The sequence below is a fragment of the Martes martes genome (genome assembly GCF_963455335.1).
Source record: "Martes martes genome assembly, chromosome: 2".
NCBI classification, from domain to species: Eukaryota; Metazoa; Chordata; class Mammalia; order Carnivora; family Mustelidae; genus Martes; species Martes martes.
The window spans coordinates 112,479,940-112,507,224 of NC_137889.1; the positions used below are offsets into that span (position 1 = coordinate 112,479,940).

A 27,285-nucleotide genomic window follows, 5' to 3' on the forward strand; every position below is an offset into this window, starting at 1 on the left:
ATATCAGGTAAGATAAAATCTGAATTTTCTTTCAGAAACTACAAAAGTGTAAGTTTTTTACCTGTAGGTTGGTTTGTAGGCCTTTAGTATGTAGGCCCTGGCTGGCCTGGCAAACAAGAGTTGAAATGTTCTTGAAATAATAATCAATTTTAAAATTTCAGACAAGGACTCTGAGTCTCTGAACTGGTTCCCTAAGGTTCTACACCCACAAGAAAGAATAGCAACCCTGTCCCTGTGTGCCCTTAACTGGATGTACAGCTCATTATCCTCCCTCTCCCAAATCACTTCTTGGTGCCACCTGATTTGTAGCTGAAAAGCCTGACCCACCAGTCACCCTAAATTCCAAAACCTCTAAGCAGAAGGTATGAGCTAGTAGTGTCGGCAAATAATTCTGTACATTTGCATGGGCATAGTGTAAAGAAATTTAGGTGAAGAAAAGGGAAACCAGACTGGGAAGATGAGGCTGAAAACTACACAGCTGAACAGAAACACAGAAAACAGCTGCAATTAAGCAAGTGTGTTGGGGGTGGGGGGGGGAAGAGGGGGGACACACAGAGAGAGAAAAGAAAGGAGAGAGAGTATGAGAGCAAGAGTGAGAGGTGTTTGGAGAAAGTGGCCTGAGGATGAGAGTACCAGACAAGAAGTGTCCTCTTTCCTAAGCTGTGATTCCTACTGGGGTTATCTCCTTAGGGGGAAAGGTTAGATACTTACAAGGAGCAGGATGCAATGTTCTCTCTGTTCTGCAAGGTATACTTTTAGGAAAACAGAGGTAGGAGGCAACTGGATCAGTTTATGGCCTTAGCAAAGACAGATTTTGAAAAATTAAGAATTTCACCCTCACTAAGTAGATACCTGCTTCTAAAAAGCAAACTCATCAGGGCTATGCTCCTATCCAGCTTTTGTTCAAGCAACTCTAGAGAAGGTACTATTTAATATGGGGCACCTGGGTGGCTCAGTCGGTTAAGCATCCAACTCCTGGTTTTGGATCAGGTCATGATTTCATGGTCATGAGATGGAGCCCCACGTTGGGCTCTGCACTCAACACAGAGTCTGCCTGAGATTCATTCTCTCCCTGCCCCTCTCCCCACTCCTGTGCTCTCTCTCAAATAAATAAATAAATCTTTCATACACACACACACTCGGGAGTGTGTGTGTGTGTGTGTGTATTCCCCAGATCTGCTGCCAATTTGACCTAGCCAACAGGAAAGGAATGACTCAGACAAACATAGGGATAATCCAAAGTGCCCTGTCTGGGACAAAATGTGGTAAGGGCAGAGCTTCCCATCTGAAGTAAAAGATAACATTTTCAGCTACTTCCTCCCCTTCCCAGGTAGCTAATGACTTACACTCACTGTGAAACAGATAAAAATAATAAATATAAAAATTCACACTAAATTGTGAAAGCAACATAAACAGACATGATTATTATGCCATAGGTTGTGCTGGACTTAATGGCAACTTATGTGCTAGGCCCTGAAGAGAAAATGCGAATGAGGTCCCTAAAGCCAATGAACTAAATCTGGGGGGAGTATGCATATATAAATAGGTAATATACGAGAGTAGCTGCTAGCCTGCCCAGCTCCTCTGTGAAATTTTAAAAAGGCAGCCCTTGCAATCAGCCTGACTCATCCCTTCAGGTAGGCACCTTTGTACACTGAAAACCTTCCCCCAGACTACCCATTATAGGTGTCAAGGATGGCAGAGGGTTGATGGCAGAGATAGACCTTAAAAAAAAGGATTATCTGTGCTTGGGGGCAGCGGGTGGGGCAGCAACTTCCCACAAAAGCAGTATAAGTAAAAAGGCATCTAGAAAAGATGGAAAACTTAGAGTCTGGGGGTAGAGGGAGGAGGAGGTGTGGTCTATATTGCTGAGGAGTAGAGAAAAATTAAGGGAACTGAAATGTAAAAGATTTTTGCAAAGTTGGAATTTTAGAATTTAACCTGAGGATATAGAGACCCATGGAAAGATTTTAAGGGAAGAGTGACAAATCTGATCTGCATTCTTAAAAGCCCCTTTCTTAGAAGCAAAGTGAAGAGTTGAGAAGAACAAAAGTTTATTAGAGCCTATCCTCGGATATGTGGATAAAGAGGGGGCAACAGATTTAAAAGTCATTTAGGAACTTAAGTAAGAGGAATTGCTAAGTAATTATATAAGTCGGCAAGGGAAAGAGAGGTGGGCAGGATGATACCAGGTTCCTGGCTTAGGTAAGGTTACAAGGTAAGGCAGGGAACCCAAGCAGAGGAGCAGGTTTGGGTGGGCGTCAGGTGGGGCAGCAGTAGAAAAGGAGGTCCATTTTATGCATGGTATTACTATTAAGGTACCAGTATAGCACTCAAGGAAATATTCCAGTAGGTATTAGGAAACATATCTGGACAGAAATATTAAACCAGTAAAAAATAGGTTTGGGGGTAAACAGCATATGAAAGAGATGTTCTGGGTAGATTTAAAAGACAGACAAAGGAAGAACTCAGGACGATTGAAAATAAGTTGTTAGAAACAAAGAAGAAATCTAGAATACACAATGTGTTACCAAAGCCAAAGCAGGTGACTCACACTTCCCACTAGAGAGAGATCAAGTAAGACCAGAATCTAAAAGGTTTCACTAACTTAGTAACAAGGAGGTGACTGCTAATCATGAGGAAAGCAGTTTCACTGTAACATAAGAGAAGAATCCTGAATGCCGAAGCTGAGGAAATAGAAACAAAGTGCTTCTTTAAAAAAGCAAACAAACAACTATTCAGTGAGAAGGAAATGGGGAAGAATTACTTAAACTGATTGTTTAAATAATTTTTTAAATTAGAGAAGGATGATTACCCAGCAATATCCCTAGAAAGGACTCCTTTCAATTTTTATGGTTTGGGGACAACATTGTTCCCTCCTTAAATCTTGTCCTTAGAGGTGCTCAAATCTGCCCAATATCCTACATAAAACATTCCACAGACAACACGAGACTCTGTCCTCTGTATATCCAATTTGGGCACTTAACTGCATGCACTTTTAAACTGTTGAGTATTTTCATGTGCAAATGGGAACTTCCTGCACAAGGGAAGTTACACGTCAACAATATTTGGTGCCATGTATGCCATATCCTAGGGCTTTATTTAAATAAAAAGCAATGCAGCTGCACAAAGAGCTCACATAGCTTTGAGCAGAAGAGGAAGTAAGGAACAGAAGGCTTGTAGAGTAGAAATGTGAACTTTGGAATCAAACAAATGTATTTGAATCTTGGTTCCACCCTTCATAAACTAAGTCACCTCAGGCAAATTAATTAATCTTTTTGAGACTGAGCTTCTTCATACATACAAGGAACATAGCAGGTGCTCAATATCTATTGAATTGAATCAAAAAATGGAGAGGATAATATCTAAAGAGTAGTTGTTGGGGAAATTAAATATTAATATTAAATTAATATTTAATTAAATATTAATATTAAAATAATACTAAACATAATTATGAAAAGTGTTTAGACAATGGGTTTCAGTTTGCAAAATAAACACAGGGATAACGTTAAAAATGTGAATGGGGGGGGGGGTCAGGTGAAATAGATGATAAGGATCAAGGAGTGCACCTGTGATGAGCACTGGCTGATATACAGAACTGGTGATTCACTAATTTCTACACCTGAAACCAACACTACACTGTATGTTAACTGGAATTTAAATAAAAACTTTAAAAAATGCAAAATAAAAGACATATAATTTTAAAATATGAACAAGAAAAAGAGAATACCCAAGCAGATTACAAAATCACTTATAAACAGATCTATAATCAAATTATATTAGGCACAGCAGGAACTTTCTTTTCTATAACTCAAGGATTAGAAATCAGACAATCAAATAAATAAATCCCCAGAAGTGAAAATGTTTCTCAGAAGACCAGTTGTATTTCTTCAATCTATATCTATTCAAATATATGTCTAAAAAAATGTGACTTTGAGTGGAATGGGATAATTTTGTCTTCCACAATATTAGAGGTAAGTCAGGTAGCAAGGGCAAGTAGCATTAATGTACAGAGAAGAAAGCAGAGGATGGTGTGGGAAGTTGGAGGATGGAAGGTCAAGGCCAGAGAAAGCTATCACAGGTTCAGGTTGCAAACAGGGCTGTCTGCAAAGTCACACACGGGGGCTTACGAGCCCAGACTTCAAATGTGTAGAACAAATAGTCCCAAGCCCAGAAAGAACAAGTCAAAAAACAAGAGCTATGTCAGCAGTATCAATTACCAGCAGTAGGACAGGGTCTGGGACTGTATTAATGGTCTTTTGAAACCAGGGAATTCTGATAAGTTGTCGACACAAAGTAAGAATTGTTCACCATGGCTGGCAGTTCACAGTCGACATTTATACACAAATAAGTGAATGAGAGTGGGTCAGTATTTCCCAGGGTTAGCAGCGGAAACCAGAAGTCTCGCCTTCCACTGACCATCTTGATAACCTACTGAAATGGCTCTGTGCCTAAATGTGGTTTGCTCATTTCTCCCACCAGGGGAAATTTCTGTTTTATCTAAGGTGCCAAGATGTTCAAAATGGAGACAAAGGGTATTGCCCTGTCTGAGCAATATCAGGCTGCCCACGAGGGCTCACATTCTGGTTAAACTGGGCAGAGTGTTTAAGGAGATCCATGTCAGCTCCAAAAGAGCAAACAGATTTAAGGAATACAGGGATTTCCTTATGAGATACTTGTAAATGAAGATAAATACAGTATGTCCTCTTCTATACTCTTACAGGAAGGCTCCTCTATTATATCAAAATTAGTTCATACCTATAGTGGTCATAATGGTTTTGCATTATTAACAAAGGCAAATTCTCAACTGAGGCCATTCATAAGAGGTGCAGACCCTGGTAGACTCAGGGTGTTTTGAGAAGGACAGTAAGGGGTGAGGGGGGATGATTAGATACAAAAAGAAAAAATACCTCAACAATATCAGAATAAGCAGAAAAGATAACACCCTGAGAAAAAGTCAGGGCTCAAAGTTATTTTGGAGACAGCACAAGGACATGTAAATTCAGATGTAATCTGAAACAGAAAATCAATTTTCAAGTAAAAAAAAAAAAAACTGGTAAGCTTTGAGTGATATCAGCTCAAGTTGTAAACTGAATTTGACATTTGTAGGTTAGGCATGTGTGCTAGTTGGCTGGTGAGACATAAGAGGTGGGCAGCAACTATTTAAAAGCTCATTTATGAAGCGTTTGCTGCTCTGCACTACAATGGCAAAGCTGAAAATAAGGACAAGCGATGGCATGGCCTGCAAAACCTAAAATACTTACTACTGGGTGCTTTACAGGAAAAGTTTGCCAATCCTTGCTGCAGAGCAAGGCCAAAAGAACTAGTGAGGACAGGACAAGCCCATTAAAAAAGGAGAAGTTACACTGACAACCAACCCTCTTTCTTTACTCAAAAGTTTGGCAATTTTGTCTAAACAGTAGGCATTGACTTTGAAGTGTGGCGCAGTCAAACTAAGGACTATCCCATAAATGTCTAAGAATGAGGTTCACTAACCAAATCTGTAGATGATCTGGCAAAAGAAAAAAAAATTGGTGACATTTATTGATAGTATAGTTCTGCTTCCTGGGTATCATTAAAATGCTCCCTAAGGTGGGCAAGCAGCTGACAGTTTTAGGTATGGGCTAGATAAAAGTGACAATGGCCCTGACACTCAACAAAGATGAGTCAGATTTGCCAGGTTGTGTGGGAAACCCCAAGTGGGGTCTGGGCCAAGATTCTAGTCAGTAGGATGGGAATTTAGACTAAGTGATAAGGGTTGTTCAGGAAGACCAGGCAGTTAAAAAGAGGTATGCTAGTTCATATGGTTTGTTGATCTTCCAAACCAGGTAGAAGCTCTGTTTGCTCTCCTGTTTTTGTAGTCTGTTTAGGTATGGGCTTACCCTAGCCCACTGATACTCATTTTAACAAGAGGAAAACCAAAGTTCTATGACAGACCCTCTGCTTGAATAAAAACAGCTGTGTCATAAGCTAAAATGTATATATTTTTTCCAATTACATTAACAGAAGAGTTTGTTCCCCTTCAGATTATCTACACTTAATAAAAATATGCTTATTGTTTAACATGTATTGTTTAATGCCTGCAACATTTATTTATTGAGCACAGACTCAGTGAAACACTATTTTAGGTACAGGGGATAGAGTTAATAAGCAAAGCCCCTGTCTTCATTGGGGTTTACAGAGCTAATGAGTAGAAAATCAATCAACAAGTAAATATTCAGTATCATGATAAAGGCTACAGAGAAAAAAATATAAGGAAGGAAGATAGGGAGTGTGGGTGGGTGGTAGGTGGTGGGCAGGTTGGGGAGGAAGGCTGCCTTTTTATGCAGAGGGCTCAGGGAAAGCCTCCTGGATGAAGTAATAGTTGAGCCATAGGCTGAAGGAAGGGAGCCAGCATCCCTGTGGGGGAGGGGGAGGAGCAGTGCCCTCAGAAGGAACACAGGGTACAGATCAGGAACCTCTCCCACCCCCAGAGCCCGGAGGGGCTGGGGCAGAGCAAGTGAGAGGGAGAGAGGAAGAGCTAAGATCAGGAAGGTAAAGAGGCAAGTGAGCCTTATATAAGGCCTCAGACCACTGTGAGGGCTCTAGGACTTGTCCCCTGAGTAAAGTAGAAAGACACTAAGCAGCTTCTGAGCTGCGGAGAGACATGATCAGACTCACAGTGACCCAAAGAATCCTGTTAAAATTAAGTGGAATTTGCCACTTCACTAAACATTAAAATGTTCCCAAACTAATAACAAGTGACTACAATATAAACATGCCCCTTCACTTACTGTCTCAAAAAATAACATTTTCTAGTTTTTGGAAAAACCTTGGGAGAGTTACAACATTTGTTCTTTTCATTTTATTGAGAGATGCTTTGCAACTGCTACACTGACACATCACTGATTTGGATTAACTGAGAAGACCTGCCCAAATTACTTAAAAAATTAAATGATCTATTTTATTTAAATGAATTTTATTACCTTTAGCATGGAAGGAAGAAATCAGGCTTGCCAAAATTGCCTAGTAAAATATGTTTTAATAAACAGATTTCTTTTGGGGGGGGGTGGTGGAAGGAGGAAAAGGAGAGGGAGAGAATCTTAAGCAGGCTCCACGCCCAGTATTGAGGCCAATGTGGGACTCGATCTCACTACCCTGAGATCATGACCTGAGCCAAAATCAAAAGTCAGATGCTCAACTGACTGAGCCATATAGGCATTCCAATAAACAGATTTTTAAAGGATTTTAATTAGCATCTGTCAGCACGAGTCTATGCTAGGTTAACTTCTGCTTATAATGCGATTTCTACGCTTTGCTTTAATTAGATATTTCTAAACTATGTCAAAAGCAGTTTATTCTCTATACTAGCTACATATCCAAAATGTTACATTATTCATTTTCTTTTTTTAAAGATTTTATTTATTTATCTGACAGAAAGAGACACAGTGAGAGAGGGAACAGAAGCAGGGGGAGCAGGAGAGGGAGAAGGAGAGAAACTTGTAAATCTTTTTATGTGAATTACAAGGTCATTAAGACTAACGTGAGAATCACATTTAAGATAAAGAGACCACTGAACTATATTTCTTCAAAATAAGGTCTGTTCCATTTTAACTTGAAATCTATGGAGAATGGTCCATATTTGGGCTCTACTAGTCTATGAAATATTTCAAACTACATGAAAAATTTGGTGTTAATATGCAATTTTGTGGATAAGAAGAATCTTTGGTGTTAATATGCAATTTTGTGGATAAGAAGAATCTATGTTCAGATAAAAAAGTTTATCTGAACAAGTTTCAAGATCCAAAAAGGATAAAATCAAAATGATTCATAATGAAGATAAAATTATTTCCCAGAGAATTACTTCTCTTTTTATGATTCTTGGGAAATACTCTCCTCATTTTACTTCAATATTAACTTAAATAGTTTACTAGTTTACTCCTCACTTTAAATTTAAAAAAAAAAAAAACTTTAAATATATAAATATCATTTTTCAATGACTTAGGAAAAAACACCAATATTCTAATCTGTGACTTCATTTCATTTATGGCTGACATTTAAACTCGTTCTTTATTTTTCTACTCTTCGGTTAAAAGGGAATATTCTAGAAATCTCTGTTCACAGGATAGTCTATATAAGTGTCATTGCTTACTTGTCCTTCATTTAAGGGGACATACTGACTATTTTCTTCTTAATATATATAAGAAAATTGCATGGGTCCAGAGCTAAACCAAGTAGTCTAGCCCTTTGCCGTATTGTTGTTATTGTTGTTGTTACCTTAAATCAGGCCTTCCCAATCTCAGCACTATTAATATTTTGGACCAAATAATTCACTCTTGTGAGGTGCTGTCTTATCCATTATAGGGTATTAGTGGCATCTGTGGCCTCTCTTGAACTGATGTCAGATGGACACCTCCGGTTCTAATGACCCAAACACATAGCGCTAAAATATCCCTAGGAAGAAGAAAGAGTAAATGCTACAAAATCTCCCAAGGTTGAAAACCTACCTTAAATCAATGGTTCTTTGGCTTTTGGGGGTAGGGGAAGGGGAGTGGCCTTATCTCATTTTATGAATGTATTTTTGTCCATATTATGAATGTATTCTTAGAAAGTGACCAGGAGATGTAATTAAATTTTAAAGGGCAGATTTATAAAAGGAATATCAAAAGAAAAGGTCACTGGAATAATCTACAGATATGAGAATACAAATTTGAGACATTTGAAAACCATGTTTTATCAGAGCTCTTCACTTGTCAAGTTCCAGCAAATAAGTTTAAATCTGTATCTGGTACTGCCAGTTTCTAAATGAGACATTGTTTGGGGGATGGCAACTGGAAGAAGAAAAAATATGATCTTCAATATAGTAATTTTATTATAGCTCCAACAAAATTAAGCCTGTTAAGCAAACATAGTCTTGGTCCTTTCCTTATAGATATAAGAGCAAAAACTGATATAAGCCTATCTAAAATCAACACATTTAAATTATTATTGCTAAAATGAAGCTTAAACTGTTTTTTTTTTTTTTTTTTTTTTTTAATTTTTTTTTATTTTAATAAACATATAATGTATTTTTATCCCCAGGGGTACAGGTCTGTGAATCGTCTGGTTTACACATTTCACAGCACTCATCATAGCACATACCCTCCCCAATGTCCATTTCCCCACCACCCTCTCCCATCCCCCTTCCCCCCCGCAACCCTCAGTCTCTTTCTTGAGATTGAGTCTTTTATGGTTTGTCTCCCTCCCAATCCCATCTTTTCATTTTTTCTTTTCCTACCTCCCCCCAAACCCCCCCACCTTGCATCTCCACTTCCTCATATCAAAGAGATCATATGATAGTTATATTTCTCCGATTGACTTATTTCGCTAAGCATGATACCCTCTAGTTCCATCCACGTCGTCGCAAATGGCAAGATTTCATGTCTTTTGATGGCTGCATAGTATTCCATTGTGTATATATACCACATCTTCTTTATCCATTCATCTGTTGATGGACATCTAGGCGCTTTCCACAGTTTGGCTATTGTGGACATTGCTGCTATAAACATTCGGGTGCACGTGCCCCTTCGGAGCACCACGTTTGTATCTTTAGGATATATACCCAGGAGTGCAATTGCTGGGTCGTAGGGTAGCTCTATTTTCAGTTTTTTGAGGAACCTCCACACTGTTTTCCAGAGTGGTTGCACCAGCTTGCATTCCTTAAACTGTTATTTTTATACTATTTTGTCCCCAAGTGTTACTTCCTTTTTTCATCCAAAATACAATTTTATATATTTTATGTTTGTTTTAAAGCACATTCAGATTAAAAATAATCTAAGAATATTACTATTGTTATTGTTCTTAAAAAATAATTTTCATGCTCCTCATGACTAGGTATTAGTGATCACCTATCTTTGACCCTCTTCATAATACAATGCTGTGTGCATTTATCCACTTTCACTCTCCTACATGTAAATGTCTCCAAAATACATATTCACACTTTCTAGAGCTCTATGCAGTATCCCACACACAAGTCAAATAGGCTATATCCTAATCAAAGTAATTATCAAGTTACTAAGTCATTTAAAAGATACATGTTTCACTAAAGCACGAGAGATCCATGAAAAGTGAGCCTTACTCTAGTTGACAGAATGTGGGGGAATATTTTAGAAATGTTCAGCCACAGTTCAGTGATACAGTTGGTGCAGTAACTATCTTATTTATTCAAAAGATACTGTGAGCATCCAACTTGACAATCTTTATTTCCTGCATGGAAAAAAAAAAAAAAGGATCCAAAACCAAAAGTCTAGCTACGTTCTCTTCGCCTAGGAGGGATGGTCATAACCACTGCCAACCACTTCCATCCTGAAGAGGAATGCCCAAATGGGGAAAAGCTAAGAGTTTTTAGCAAAAAGTAAATGATCAGGGTCTTATGGATGTTGTTCGCTATTTCTATTGTTCCTTCTTTGTCCATGGGCCCCCTTAAAAGGTACTTCCCAATCTTTAAAAAATACTTTCATTAGGGGTGCCTGGGTGGCACAGTTGGGTAAGCCTCCAACTCTTGGTTTCAGATCAGGTCGTGATCTCAGGGTTGTGAGATTGAGCCCTAGGTTAGAGTCTGCTTGGGATTCTTTCTCCTTCTGTCCCTCCTGCTTGTGCTCTCTCTCAATTAAATAAATAAATCTTTTTAAAAAAATTCATGTCAGCATGTTCTTAAATCAACTAAGTTTCTAATTTCTCCCAACTACCTTTTCCTCCTTTGTTCCTTATCCTTAATAAAATCAATATCTCTCCAGTCACCCATATTAAAAACCTCTGAGAAACCACTTTCTAGCTTATTCATTTATCACAATTTAACTACTGCCCAAGATCTCATAATTCTACCCTCACAATATCTCTATTATCTTTACCTTTCTTGCCACCTCTGTTCCCATTATCATGGTTCAGGAATTCATCATTTACCTCATATATAACTTAATTGCCTTAATATATAAATTAATCATGGTTCAGAAATTCATCATTTGCCTTATATATAAATTAATTATATATAAAGACTTTCAAATACTCTTTTAACACAAATTTCTCCCGACTCCAGAAAGTCATGTGTATTACTGCCAAAATTGTTCTCCTAAGAAACCAATAAAATCATATGCGTCAAATAAATAAGTCTTTAATAATTCCTCATTTCTAAAGATTAGAGATCAAACACTTCAGCACAGAAAAGTCAAAAGACTGTTATAATGCCCAATCAAACATTATAGCCAGCAAATTCAGTTACTCCAGTCATTCTGATTTTCTATCATTCTTCAAGTGTAACATGAACTTTTAAAACTGATTTTTTCCTTTTGTTGTTTTGTCTTTCCTTCACTGCTATTGAGTACAATACCTACTTCTTTATGGCAAAAATTCTTTTCATTATCCAATGTATTTTAATTAAAATTCTTAGTTTATTCCTTAGTGCTCTCATGGCACCTTAGTAATAGCGTCACTAAAGTACATAACCACATTATATTTTAGTTGCACACAGAACTACCTGCCCTCCAAAATCATGAATGTGTGGTCAAGGACTATGGCTCATTCATCCTTGTAATGATCTTTCAGTATTTTAACTCCAATAGAGTTAGCAGTATTCAACTCAGTGCTTAATACTAATCACTGGGAAGAGAAGACAACATGCAGATTAATATACTTTCGTTTTGCTCATCTTTTTTTCATTTTACCTTTACCCAGGCTGGTATTATTCTTTAATTCTGAAATCAAATGTGGACTTAAAAAAAGACTAATCCAATGGATTGTTTTAAGAAACTGGAAGAAAAAATAATAGGTAGAAAGAAACTAAATTGGTATATTTTCTTTATTATATTTTTCATAAGCTTTTAAGAAATATTTTCAGAGCTGGGGCACCTGGGTGGCTCAGTCAGTTTAGCAACTGCCTTCAGCTCAGGTCATGATCCCAGGGTCCTGGGATTGAGCCCTACAGTAGGCTCCATGCTCGGGGGGAGCCTACTTCTCCCTCTTCCCTTGCTCCTCCCCACCACTCATGCTTGCTCTCTAATAAATAAATAAAATCTTTAAAAAAATTTTCAGATCTAATTAAAATAGAACACTAGGCTTCACCACTTTAATTTGAAAGTGAGAGCTCTGCTCTTAGTGAAAAAACAGATTAACAACTAAAGCATAGTTGTGTATGTTTTTTAACAAATCCAATGTAAACTCATCTATATATGCAAAAATACTGATACCAAAGGAAATCACAATTCAGGATATACTTATGGAGGGAAGTTTTTACACAATTTGTTTCCAATTTTCATAAGTCAATTCCGAGCAGAACAAATGAAAGACAAGATTTCCTATACTTCAAAATAATAGACTCATAAAAATTATTGCCATCTACTTCAGTGATTAACATTGTAGGCTACAGAAATTTTTCTTATACTAAGCCTTTGGTTGAGCTATCTACAAAATAAATTCATGACTAAAAGCTGAAAGTAATATTTAAAGAATAAACTACAAAAACTACTGAACTTCAATAGTGTGAACAAAATCTTACCAAATTACTTCTATTATTTTATAGGAAATATATTATAAATTACTACAGAAGTACAAAATGTGAAAGAATAAGAGGAAGAATTCAAGTCATATAACTGTATGTACCTAATTTATTCAATATAAGCCATTAGCTTTTTAAACTAAATAATCATCAAAATGAATCTATCAAACAATAATCTGACATAATCATTACTCTATGGCAAGCTCATTAGATCTGGGGAAGTTTTTGTGAAACAGATGCAAATCAAATACAGAAAGCAAACACTTCTACCTATGGAACATTTTAAGACAGAATGAATTCTTATTTTCAAATTTATAAGTAATAGGAATATAGAGTTACCTCCCCTAAAGTGGCAACTTTAAACCATGGTTTACATTACAAATGCTAGAAATGAATGCTATAACTGGACTCTAAATTGTACTTTCAAAAGTTATCTCAAAACTCTAAATTAGTATTCCCTCTGTATTCTATTAAAATAAGTTACAAGCAAAACTAAATAAATAAAATAAGCTATAAGCAATGATTGCTTAAAACACCTGCCTCCCCCCTATACATATACATATACATAACATACAACTCCATATACATATACATAACATACATATACATAACATACAACTCCAAGGGCTTATCTGATTTTAGAAATCCACCATCTCACAAGTGTTATATCCTGATCTTTTTTCTACAATTTAAAGAATAGCTTTTTAAAAAAATTTGTCATATGTTACACAATCAATTACTGTTGTTGGTTTGTTTCCTTAACCTTCATTGTTTTCTGACAAATATTTGTCATTCATTTTCCCATCAATAAGAAGAGAGTAAAAAGTAGTCTTGCATGGCAAGTAAATAATTAATTCAGGGCCAGATACAACCACTTAAAAGGTTTTGCACAAAGATGCTGAAAATTATTGTCATTAAAATATAATTAGTTCTATAATATCTGTATTTTCCTTAAGTGTTTCAATAATCTTATGTTATTTCCCCCTAGAGTAAGGACTAGAAATAAACAGTAAAGTTACATAATATCTCTAGGAAAACAGTCTCCTGTTATTACAACCAATCTTCATAAAATCTGGATGTTCTTCACTTATTAAATAACAATGTGACTAATTCAGAGTCCTACAACCAAAGGCCATACAGTGTCGTGTTGAAGAGTATGGATGGTGATACCAGGCTGTGCAGACTGGAATCTCAACTCTACTACTTACTAGCTGTCTGACCTTAGTTCACTCTGTAACCTGTTTGGGCTTTCTATTCCGTGTCTGTAAAATGGAGACAAGAATGGCACTTGTTTGTTTTGAAGATTAAAAGTCTGGATGCATGGAAAGCATTTAGATTGGTATCTGATAACACAGTTAACAGCTCTGCTATTAATTGTAGTGACAAAGTTCACTAGAATTCCAACCTAATTTTTTTTCTTTTATTCAGCTCATTTTCAAATCTTAACACTGCATGCAAAGCAAGTTGTGCATTTTTAATCCCCCTGGAGATCCACATGTGACCTTGGGCATTACCTTCCTACTGAAACCTCCAAAATTCCATCTGTAGCATCTAGGCTGGATTTAGGTAATTCCTAAGGGTTCTTCCAGTTTCACATTTTAGGAAAAGGAAATTATGTATATCCTAGATGCCATAAATTATCCCTCATGGACACGGAAAACCTGCTTATATAGTAAGTAAAGGCTTTATATATTTTCTAATATCTACCTGTCAGCATATGGAACTTTATGTATTGTTATATACATCAAACCATAAAACCTGTTAGGTATATTTTTATGGAACATGTGGCTCCATATCAGAATAGACAGGTATTACTTACGCTCTCCCAAAGTTTTCTTTTCTTCTATTAGTATTGGAAGTTTTTAACTTACTGTGTTTTTTTTTTTTTTTCCTATTTTGGGGGAGGGTTGATTTGAAGCAAAAACAACTTCAAAATTCTCCTCAAAAGGGAAAATGATTACCATGCCTTTTCAATCTTGCTGCTGCACAGGTTCCCTTAAACATGACTGCCTCTTTATACATCATTAAAGAACTGTGACTTTGGATAAGTCATATAGGTACAGAAAATTTTAGTTTCTTCAATTATAAAAAAAATATATGAGAGTTTGTACTAGATAACTATAAGATCTTTGTTACTGCAATATTGTGATTCTCTAATTTTATACACACACACACACACACAGATATATGAATATATAGGACTACATATGTATGTGTATATGAGTGATACATTAAAGTTTTTGAAATGTTTTTCCACTGTTGAATATATATCTCTCAGGAAAAAGCTACTAGACATTAAGAAATGATCAATTAGTCAGTATATGGTATAAGTAATGCCCCTTAATAATTTACCCAACTGTTTATTTACATTAAGTATCTTCCAAAGTTTATTAACTCCTCACCAAAAAGATGAACTATCTAGTTCTCCCTAATAATTCTAAGAAAATAAAATGGCAAATATTTTATCTGCTGTACAAAGAGAGCAACTAGACATTAATAAGCAAATGGAAAATGCTTCAGCAGTTCATTGGACAGACCCAGTGTCAGAAGCAGAATAAAGTGGAGTTCACTTAGTCTATAGACTTTTCCATTAATACCATGTCTTTATCTATTATGCCTTACAACAATGTATGAGTGTGTTCATGTGTTTTGGTGTAGTGACTGAGAGAGCTGGTAGGAAGGTGATAATCATTAAGATATTATGATGTGATCTCAGAATATTTAACTCATTGTACTAGAAACCCAGGGCACTAGAGCAGACTAGATCCTTTTTATTAAAGGCCACATAGCCCTTCCTTTAGCTCTCTAGCTACTGGAATTCATTGAGCCATATCACTCACTAAAAGGCTTACCTTACAAAGGAGATATTGATCTTCTACAAATATAAATGTTCCCTTACACTTTCAAAACTGTCTTGCTCTTTCTAAAGTCTACACAAAGTGTAAATTCAGGTCTTTAGAGAATGGGATAGCCCAGCCACAAAATTTATCATCCCACCAACTGAAAAGTTGTCTCAAATATTGATCTCCTTACAAATAAAGAATAAGTGGTTATCTTCTCCCTTGGGACCTCAGATGAATCAGATCAAAGTTCCTGATATTTTCTCTTTTCCTTTCCTGGCCCACTTCTTTTCAGATTTATACAGTTGCATTAAATGAGCGTTTTGCCTGATCTCCCTAGTTTCTCTTGTTTTGAGTTATTTGGATTTTGCCATAGGTTTAAAAAATTCCTCAGTAATAATGCTTATCAAAAATCAAGTATAAAAACAGTGGAAATATAAAATAATTTTGAGAACAATTTGGCTATTACCTCAAGTACTTTATTTCACTGCCTTAAAGTTATTTTCCTTCACTTACTGGATATGCTAACATATAGCTCAAATTATTTGATTTATCACAGATCTGTTTATAACTCAAGAGAAAATAATCCCATTTTATTAAAATAAAGGATAAACATAATAATAAAAAATAAGCTAATTAAACAGAAACTTGAGGTAAGATGTTTTTGCCAAATTGCTTCAACACCTCAAGATAAGGTTAACTACAATCTTTCTCATTTGGGGCTCAAACAAAATAGTCTGTCTAGCTCCTCTGAAGACAGAGCAAAGACGGAGCTGCTTAGGAAACTGCCTGCACTCCCAAATTTGTTGAGCCAAAAAGTGCATGGTACTTTTCATGGACTATGAGGAGCACACAGAAAAGAGGTCAGTCTGGATCTATTTAAATTCTTACCAAAAAGATGGCGCCAAGGGTGATAAATACTGGATTCTAATGAAACTAATGGGCACTATTATCTCTGATTGTGTTCATGTGACTACAATCCATTTTACACACAGCAGGCAGAACAAATCAGATGATGTACTCCTGCTTATCATTCTTCTACTGGCTTCCCACTGCACTTAGAATAAAACCTACATGCTCTAACCTGATTTCCAATGCCCTATGTGGTCACGCATCTACCTATCCTTTTGACCCATCTCAGGTCACTCTCTCTCGTTCACTCATGGAGGGCTACACTCCAATCCTCTGACTCTTTCTCTAACAGGGGAAATTTACTTTGCCTGAAACTCTTTTTCCCTGAGCTTTTCCTTGATGGATTCTTATCTTTTGATATTAATTTAAATATGACACCTGCAGATGTATCTTGCCTGACAAGCCACTCAATGTAGTGACAAAGACTATCCCCCAAATTAGGCAGGCTCCTTTGAGCCCTCTTTTTGACTAGGCCTTTTCTTGGGCTCTATACTCAACCTGCCTAAGTTAGTCTTAGCAAAGAATCCTACAAAGTCATCCTTCCATCTTTGATACGTGATCACCCTTGACATCTGATCAAGTTCTTCATCCCTCACCCTTGATGTCTAAACCTCTGGCCTTCCTTTAATAAGAATCTCGTCTATAGTTTAGTAAGTTCAGTAAGAATCCCCCTACATTTGATGTCTCCTCTCAGCAATTTTCAATTCTCATTCTGCTCCTTGGCTATAAATCCCTAGTTGTCTTTGCTGGATTTGGAATTGAGCTCAGCTCTTTCTCCTAATACAATAATATTGAATAAAATCTGTCTATTGACTTAAACATGTGTCTGATTCTGTTTCTCTTTGATAGTAGTCACCCAATCCCCTGGTGTCAATCTACGCTATTTTAATTCTCTGCATAGAACTAACCTCTATGACATTATAATGATGGTCATTTGTTTATGGCCTATCTCCTTACACGAGGGTATGACCTTTGGGTAAGCAGAGATATTGTTTCTCTTGATTACCACTTCATCACCAGTGTGTTGAGCCTAGAACATGGCTGACAATGACCACAATACTAAATAAATTTTATTAAGATAATTTTAAAAATTATGTTTTCATGGTTTACCCTAAATGGGTATGAAAATATGTAGAAGAGAATACTGAAAGTTATGATTTATCAACAAAAGGTAGAAATTAATATAACAAATATTAAAAGTCATTTCCTTTGGTTTCATCTTTAGACATCACTGTATTTTCCAAACTTTCCACAGTGTTTTACTTTGAAAATTAGAAAAACATTAAAAAAACACTAAGGAAAAAAAGTGGTTTATGAATTACCAATTTTCGTTGGTTTATGTGTTTCTCCAAGAGAAACCTTTTACTTGCAAGTTCCCAGATTATTGATTCTGTGCCAAGAGAAAGACACATTAAAAAAAAAAAAAAAAAAAAAAGTAACAAGCAAAAATTTCACCAGAGGAAAAACTGTCCAAAGTAGTATTTCCTTCCTTCAAGTTTTAAAACCTGGCAGATTTTAAGATAACCTACACATAACAGAATGGAGGAAAGGGAAGAAGAGGTAAGAGTCTCACACTGGATATCACTTTATCTATTTCAGGAGAATCAAGACCAAATGCTGTTTTCCCTGAGTAAACTGAACCAGTGCGAGTGACTCGTGTTAAGCTGTTAACCAAGTGTGACAAACAGGAGCAGCAGCACTCTGCTTACTGCACTGTTCGCCCCTGCTCTCCAGGATAATCAGATATCCATCATGGCACCTATCTTGAAACCATTCCTTTGTTTACTACTGCTTACTACTTTTTGACAATTACTATTGGTGTTTAATCATTTCTCTTCATATGAGTAAATACAACATTGTCAAACTACATAACATGAAGATTAATTAAGATAATCACTTAAGGTAAGGTAGAATGAAAAATAATTCATCCACATTTCTCCAATTAGAAAAAAAGTTTTGGTGGAATCAACTAGGCAAACTCTTGCCTCAGGGTTTTTACACAGACTGTTTGTTTCCTCTATCCGTTGATGCTCCCCACCCCAGGAAGCCAAATGACTTGCTTCCTCCTGTTCTTTTTTAGATCTTTATTCCAATTTCATTCTCAATTAAGTCATCCCAACCAACCTATCTGAAATCATAATCCCCCAACAAAACCAATTTCCATTCCCTGTTTTCCCCCTCAGTACTTATGACAATATAACATCCTATACTTTGCTTACTGTCTGTCTATCCCAAAAATGCAATCTATGTGAGGGCAGGTATAATGGTCTGCTGTATTCCTATTGTACTCCCAGAAAATGAGCTTGCTGAGTGAATGAATAATATGAGTAATTTGCCACTGTTATGATTTTTGAGTGTGTCTTAGTTTAATCTATTGATTCCCATCTTATAGTACAAAATCACTACAAAATCTCTCTTGTGATTAGGAATGGATCTTGGAATTCAGGACCTGAAATTTCTATAGATGCTTTTGTACTCCCAAAATCTTGAAAGATGGAAGAAAATCTCAAGTGAAGTGACCAAAAAGCCACGGCATTGGTGGCTATGGACCACTGAAAAAAATTATATGTAGTGTCAGAGTGTGTTAATGGTGCTATGTCAAAAAACTTCAGAAATTTCCCCAGTATACAACTTCCCCTTTGTTAGTAAGGTTATTCTGCATGGGGTTTCAAAATGAAAATTGTTCTTGTTTTAGTTTGAGTGTCTTTAGAATGTCTGACTTTGGTCTCCTAGAGGAAATGAGGACAACCAGTTTTATTATTTCCAAAAGCAGAGTTTCACAGAAAGACCTCGATTAAAAACAAAACAAATAACAACTCTTCTTCACAAGAATAACAAAGTGAACCAAACAAAAATTTTATTTTATCTTAAACCTGAGCAAGAACAGTGCTCTTTGCCCAAAGATTTTATTTATCTATTTGGCAGACAGATCACAAGTAGGCAGAGAGGCAGGCAGAGAGAGAAGGGAGGAAGCAGGCTTCCTGCTGAGCAGAGAGCCCGACGTGGGGCTCGATCCCAGGACGCTGGGATCATGACCTGAGCCGAAGGCAGTGGCTTTAACCCACTGAGCCACCCAGGCGCCCCAAGAACAGTGCTCTTTGAACCATAGTAGTTCATACTGTATAATTTCTCATTAGCCAATATTATGGACTGAATAGTGTCTCTCCAAAATTGTGTCTCAACCTTGGGATCTCAGAAAGTGACTGTATTTGAAGTCTTTGAAAGGGCATTTAGGTTAAAATGAGGTCATCGGGGTGGAACCCAATACAATATGATGGTGCTGTTATAAGAAGAAAAATTTACAACAGAGACAAGACCACGTGAAGACACAGGGAGAAGATATCTATCTTCTATCAACCCAAGGAGAAGAGTCTCAGAAGAAACAAACCCTAACACCTTGATCTCAGACTTCTTGCTTACAGAATTATGAGAAAATAAATTTCTTTGTTAAAGCCATCTAATCTGTTATACTTTGTTATGACAGCCCTTGCAAAATAAGATAGCCAACCAAGAAATGCCAAAGACTATCAGGTAAAACACTGAAAAAGAGGTAGATTTACATTTCAGAGTTCTTCTCTCTCCAACCAGAAGGTTCATATTAGACAGCTGCTGGTTTGTTAATGCTCCAGATTTACTTGGTAGTGTCCATTCATTCACTTAAGAACCTAAGAAGCATGCAGGATGCTAGAAACTTCAAGTCGGGAATAGAAATTTAACGGTCCCATTCACAAAAATAGAAGAACTATAAACTTTCTCAGTGAATGATTTTGCAATTCTACTGCATTATCACTTTCTCTCACAACTTCTACATCACAAATAATTTGGCTGACAATAAAACTCACAGAGCTGGGGCAGTGACATTGATCTAAAATAATCAACACCACTAACACAGAATCATGTTCTTGTTCTTTTTGTTGTTTTTCTTTGTATTCTTTTTTCTTTCCTTTGTTTCTTCTATTTTTCTTATATTCATCAGTTTTTTATTTTGAACATTATCTTGCTATTTCATAATTCATGGGGGATAACAGAGTAAAATAATTTTACTAGTTTCTGGAGGAAAATCAATAACTATACGAAAAACTCCTTGCAGGATAGGTAAAAAGTAACTTAGCTGACTAAAATAATGACATAAATTCTGTCTCTCCAAATTTCAGCAGCAGCAGCTGAACAATCCTTGAAGACACATAAAAGCACTACTCAATTAATAATACTTTATACTATTTTTAAAGTTTTAGTATATTAACTGCTACCCTTTGAAAAACATTTCAAAAACTCTTGAAGAATCAAATGTAACCAAAACCAAAAATTAGGAACTTATTTCTTAAAAGTTGCAAACAGTCTAGATTACTAAAGTAATATTACTAAAGCACATGTTGTGGTTAAAAAATACATAACACAAACACTAACATTTAAAATACATTGAAAAGATTTCCTTACCAATATTGGGGTGCTTCAGAAGACGGCAGATTCTAGCTTCTCTTTCCAGTTTCTGATGATCTGTTTAAAAAAAACAAATCACAAGTCTTAGGAAAGAAGGTTAAAAAGACAATAAAATAGCATACTGAGATGACATAAAGCCTTTACATTTCTGTATCTTTTGATCTTTTAAAAAGTGATAATTTCTTGTATTAACAGTTATAGTTATCTGTAAAAGAGAAAAAGTTGAAAAAAATAAAGCCACACTTGTTTTTAAAAAAAAGTGATAATTTGCAATTAGGTGAACATAATAATGTTTAAAAATCTAATTTCTTTTCTTTTTCATTGGCTTGATGCTTGATAGAGTGAGATACAGAATAGAGCTGAATTTAGACAGGGCTGAGAAAACAGGGAAAATGTCACAAAATAGTAGTTCTTTCTCTACCTTAAGTATATATTATTATAACAACTTAAATAACCCAACATACACATACACATTTAATCAGAGAATGCCTATCTGGAATTTGACATACCAAGGAAATAGTGCTAAGTATGGTTCCAGTCTGTCCCCAATGAAGAAGTATTTCCTGTCCAGTCATATTTTCTATCAACTACTCTTCATACAATCGTTGGTCCAACTTCCCAGGTTTATTTTTCTTTTTAAGATTTTATTTATTTATTTGACAGAGATCACAAGTAGACAGAGAGGCAGGCAGAGAGAGAGGAAGGGAAGCAGGCTCCCTGCTGAGCAGAGAGCCTGACGTGGGGCCCGATCCCAGGACTCTAAGATCATGACCTGAGCCAAAGGCAGAGGCCTTAAACCACTGAGACACCCAGGCACCCCCTTCCCAGGTTTATGATGCTCTTTATTATATCAGAGACTTCCCAAAATCCCAAATTGCTTGCTCATCTTTACCCTTCTATGTTTCCCTAATCATTTCTTTGAAGGGGCATGACCACTGTAAACTTGCAGTTTATGAACTATCTGATACTCTTCTTTGGTTTCTTTGTGGTGGTTCATATGCATATATTTAGAACCAAAATCACTGGCCAAAGCACAATAATAAATGACAAAAAGAAGCAACAGAGCAGGAACACACATTGCCAATAAAGACACCACTGCAGAATGGTCAATAGTTAAAAGCCTTATATAGATACCTGACTTACACCTTACAATAGTCCTCTGAGGATAGGCAATATTATATCCCTATTTTAAAATTATAAAAACTAAGGTATAAAGAGGTTAAGTTACTAGTGGCATCTACCAAATCAGCTCTCATTAACTAGAGTCATAAAATAGCCTTAAATGGAGGAGAGGAACACTTACCTAACTACCCACACATAGTCTATACCAACGGTTCTCCAACTTTGTGGTCTCAGAACCTCTTAACACTCTTAAAAATTATCAAGGACCCCAAAGAGTTTTATTAATATGGATTAGATCTATTCATGCTTACTTTATGAGAAACAAAACTTAAAAAAAAAAAAGTTAAATATATATTAATTCATTTAAAAAAATAATGAACCCATTACATTAACATAAGTTATTGCATTTAATTTTTAAACTTTTTATTTGGAAGTAACTGAAACTTACAGAAAATTTGAAGAACAGTACTAAAAACACTTATATAACAGATTACTCAGATACATCTATTATTAACATTTTACCCATTTAAAAAATCATTTATATTCTATGTTTGTATATGTGCCTGTGTATGTGTATATGTATTCACATATTTAACACCAAATACAGATATATATGTATGTACACACACACACACACACACACACGTTTATATTTATACCTAAATTTTTTCTGAATAATTTGAAGGTAAGTTACAAAAATGAAGGCCCCTTTTGCCCCTAAAATTTCAGTGTATATTACCTTAAAATTATGATACTCTTAAAATCATTGTATAGTTATCAACTTCAGCAAATGCCACATCAGTACAATATTTTACCAGCCATATGTTAATTTTGTATATTTAACCCAACGATGCCCTTTATAGGGTATTTGCCCTCTAATGCAGATCCAGCCTAGGATCAGATGTAGCATTTAGTTGTCATCTCTCCTTAGTTTCCTTTACTCTGGAGTATTCCCACAGTTTTTGTCTTCTATGACCTGACAGTTTTGAAGAATACCATGTCTATCTTTTAAAAAGAATGATTCTCGGGGTGCCTGGGTGGCTCAGTGGGTTAAGCCTCTGTCTTTGGCTCAGGTCATGATCTCAGGGTCCTGGGACCAGAGCCCTGCATTGGGCTCTCTGCTTGTCAGGGAGCCTGCTTCCCCCTCTCTGCCTGCCTCTCTGCCTACTACTTGTGATCTCTCTCTCTGTCAAATAAATAAATAAAATCTTTAAAAAAAAAAAAAAAAGAAAAAAAAAAGAATGATTCTCATTTGGTATTGTCAAATGTTTGCTCATGATTTGATTTAGGCTATGCATTCTCAGCTAGAACACTATCCTCCTCCGGCTCTCACATATGGAAGTATACACTGTCCAACTGCTTCTCAAAAATGGTAACTTTGATTGCCAGGTCAATGTGCTGTTGAATTTCTCTGCTAAATATTCTCTTTTAATTTTTCCTTTGTCACTAACAAAAATGTGGTGAGACTTTTTATGGCCAAGAAAACACCCTGGTCTTCATCAAAATTCCCCTATAGATTGTACATTCTGTGATGATTCCTGCATGAACCAGTCTTTACTATGATAGTAGCAAAATGTTGATTTTCTAACTCCAGCACAATAACATTTTCATGGAAAAATATTGTTATTTTTTAAAAAGTCAATGACATTATAATTAGAATGTATAAGGACAATGAGTAGCTCACTTGGGGTAAGCAGAGCATGTTTACCCAATCATTATGTTGTACACCTGAAACTACTATAACACTGTGTCAATTATACTTAAAAAAATGATTTTGAAATGAAAAAAAAATAAGAAAGAGTAACAAGGTTTTACATCTTTGCCAAATCTCTTTGATGTCTGGCTTAATAGAAGACAGCTGTATTCTCCATGTTTGCCTCTATATTCAATCTACTGTACTAGATTGTTTTGGTTGAAGTATACCAATAGAATCTGACCTTACAAGGGTATGTAGTTGGAAGAGAGTACGTCACAGCCTTTTCAAATAATTGTGTATATTGTTCTCAAAAATCATCCCAAAACTAAACAAGTGATAGTTTTTTAAAGGTTAGTTGCCCTGTGAAATCTAAAACTTTATCAATGCACTTTATGAACCATATCAATAGTCACAAACTTTAATGTTTAAATCAAATTAATTCTCAACATGAATATAATAAATTTTCTAATGTAATAAAATTTTACTCTGCTACATTAAAATTCATTGCTCTTTATTGTACTTCTTTTACACCCAGGCATAATTTTATAACATGATGTACCATTTGGAAAATATTGGTTTAGTATGTTATATGGTTCTTCCAAACATGGATACATTTCATTATGTACTATTATAAAAACAGTATCACCACTAACATCACCAGAATAATCTTTAAATTTGGGAATTCCTCTTGTTCTCATGGATAAATACAAATTTTCTAAAAGTCTATTTTTTTTGAAAGCCTGACCTGTGTTATTGCCAAAAAATGCAGTCAGTTGTTTTCCTTTAAGCAACAGTTTCATTTTGTTCATTTTGAGAAAATGTCTCTCAATAATCTAAGTCTGAATAATCATAGCTAGATTTTCAGTTGTAATTTCAAGTAAAAATGGTATCCCATGAAAGAGTACCTAGTTCAGCTTCCAACTCAAACAACTGCAAGGTATTTTTCCTTGAGACAACCACTGCACATCGGTATGGAGCAAAAGTGCTTTACACATTATTCTCATTTAATCATGTAGAATGTTGCAAAGATATACAGTCAAAGGTCAAGATTTAATGATGGTAATAATTTTAACTGGTTCATCATGTGAAATCCTCAGTGAAGAAAGGTTTATTTAGTCTATAAGTGCATGGAGCTGAAAAATACAGATGAGTAGTATAGTTTGATATCACTGCCTTCATTCATGCAAAGGTCCAGCAATTACATCCACTATTTCTTTTGTATCATCAGTATAAATGTCAAAACACATACACACTCACACAAAGCGTATAGTATCTTAGATTTACTATGAAAGTAGTTTTGAACTTGTAGATTCTCTAAGAGGGTTTCAAGGGACTCCTGGATCTACTACACCTTTGAGAACCACTGGTATATTCTACAAAAAAAAAAACCTGTGTCATATAACTTTTTTTTTTAGCAATTTCAAAAAATATTTCAAATATAGTATAGTGTCATTGTTTTAAGTAATCTCTATACTCAGTGAGGGTATATGGTGTTATTAATAACTCAAATAGAGATAGTGTTTTAAAGAATCAGCACAGCATTCGACTGGATCTAACAGTGTATCCATTATATCTGGATTATGAAATATAAAGACAGGTATTCTCTGGCCTTACCATTGCCTAAAACTAGAAGTGCCTCAAGTAAATGTAAAACGTAAATTCTTCAAACACCCTATCTCTTTAACAGGTTCTCATTCTTAAGATAAGCTACTTCTAGAATATTCTCATTTAGAAATATACAAGTACGGGTGCCTGGGTGGCTCAGTTGGTTAAACATCTGCCTTAAGCTCAGGTCATGATCCCCAAGTCCTAGGATCGAGCCCCATGTCAGGCTCTCCTCTCAGTGATGAGCCTTTTTCTTCCCCTCTCTCTGCCTGATGCTCCCCCCACTTGTGCTCTTTATCAAACAAATAAATAAAATCTTAAAAAAAAAATACACAAGTAAACACAAAAGGTTAAATCCAATTTGAAACAGCATCTAATACTACCTTAAATCCTGCAAAGTATCCTATGTAAAACATATGCTTATAGAAATTATAATTTTGTTGTGGAGACAGGGATATGCAAATACATACGCTATACCATGTGATATGTTTATGTATATATTATTATTTAATATTTATATACATCACCAGATACCTATATATTAAAGAAAAACAAGATGACAAAAGATCTTTACCAACAGTATGTGGTAATAGAGTTTTAGCTATAAAGATAAACATAATTACAGAATTTTATATAGCTTGTTCTTATGGGTTGAACTGTGTCTTGTAAAATTCATATGTTGAGCTTCTAACTCTTACTACCTCAGAATGACTGTGTATGTGGACCCAGGATTTTTAAAGGGGTAATTAAGTTAAAATGAGGTCATTAGGGTAAGCCCTACATTAACATAACTGGTGTTCTTGTAAAAAGAGGCATTTAGAACAGACACACCTTGAACAAAGATCACATGAAGACAGAGGGAGAAGACATCTATAAGCAAGGAGAGAGCCCTCAGGAGAAAACCAACTTGTTGAAACTCTGATCTTCGACTTCTTGCCTCCAGAATTTGCTAAGATAAATTTCTGTTGTTTAACCCCTCATATGTGTTACTTTGTTACGGCAGCCCTAACTGATAAATACACCAAAGTATTAGTTTTACATTGCTATATAACAAATAGCCACAAATACAGAAGCTTAAAATAACACTCATTTATAATCTCACAGTTTCTGTAGGTCAGGAACCTGGGCATAGTTTAACTGAGCCCTTTGCTTTAGGATTTCTCAAAAGGCTGCAATGAATATATCAGCTAGGGTTGGGGTCTCATCTACAGACTAGAGAAGGATCTGTTTCCAAGCCTGCTTGGTTGGTGGCAGTATTCAGTTCCTCAAATCTGTTGAGTTGAGGGTCTTGGTTCCTAGCCAGTTCTTGGCTGGTTGTTGCCCTCATTTCCTTGTTATGTGTCAACATGCTTCATCAACTTGCTTCATCGAAGCCACTCTGGTAAAGAATCTGCCACCAAAATATCTAGCCTAATCACAGAAGTGACATCCCATCACATTTGCCATATTAGATTGGTTAGAAACAAGTCATGAAGATGTCTCACTTTTAAGGAGAGGTAAGTATACAAGGGCAGGAATACCAGGAAGCAAAGATCACTGGAGCCATCTTATAGATTGCCTGCCACATTTAACTTTATAATAGTGCTGATGTTTTCATGAGCTTTCGCTTCATTTACTTTTTCTTCCATACAGTCACATAACTTAGTGATCTCCTATGACTTCTACGGCATTCTGTGCTCCCCTAATGGGGCATGCTCTGACATTCCAAACACAATGATAGAACTAAAGTTTTCATTAAAACCAGAATTTAGCAATAATTGAAATGCTTCACATTCGGCATCAAGTTTACAACTTTCCTTTAGAGGGAAAAGACAGGTGAGGAGGAGTGATTAAGTACCTATTAATACCAAAAGTACATTTCTGTATTTATCCTTCTAAAGAGATGATTAAGTTTTACATTTAAAATTTCCTTTACTTTTAATTCAGTCAGCAACAAAAAAATCACGCATCCCTACCTCACCATTCCCAGCTCTCACAATGGTAAGAGACAAAAAGACAGATTATAAAAGGCAAGACATCCATAATACTGTTTATTATCATCTAAAAATTTTCTTTCATTACCCACACATGCTGCAGCTACTATAGAACCAGACTGATTTATCATTTAATATTTATTAAAATATTCAAACTTTATTAGTTTGACTTTTTTCTTCCCTTGAAGC

The 27,285-nt window shown here is 35.8% G+C and overlaps 1 protein-coding gene across 17 annotated transcripts in view; it reads right to left on the reverse strand.

The window, feature by feature from the left end:
- CAMK2D (calcium/calmodulin dependent protein kinase II delta) overlaps nucleotides 1-27,285 on the reverse strand; it is a gene marked incomplete at its 3' end in the record, with an annotated part of 326,871 nt that overhangs the window by 204,695 nt on the left and 94,891 nt on the right. For all 17 annotated transcript variants that reach the window (XM_080796532.1, XM_080796520.1, XM_080796521.1 and 14 more), the window contains one exon: nucleotides 20,698-20,757. In XM_080796532.1, coding sequence (XP_080652658.1) covers nucleotides 20,698-20,757 — 60 coding nt within the window. The remainder of the gene's footprint in view (nucleotides 1-20,697; nucleotides 20,758-27,285) is intronic.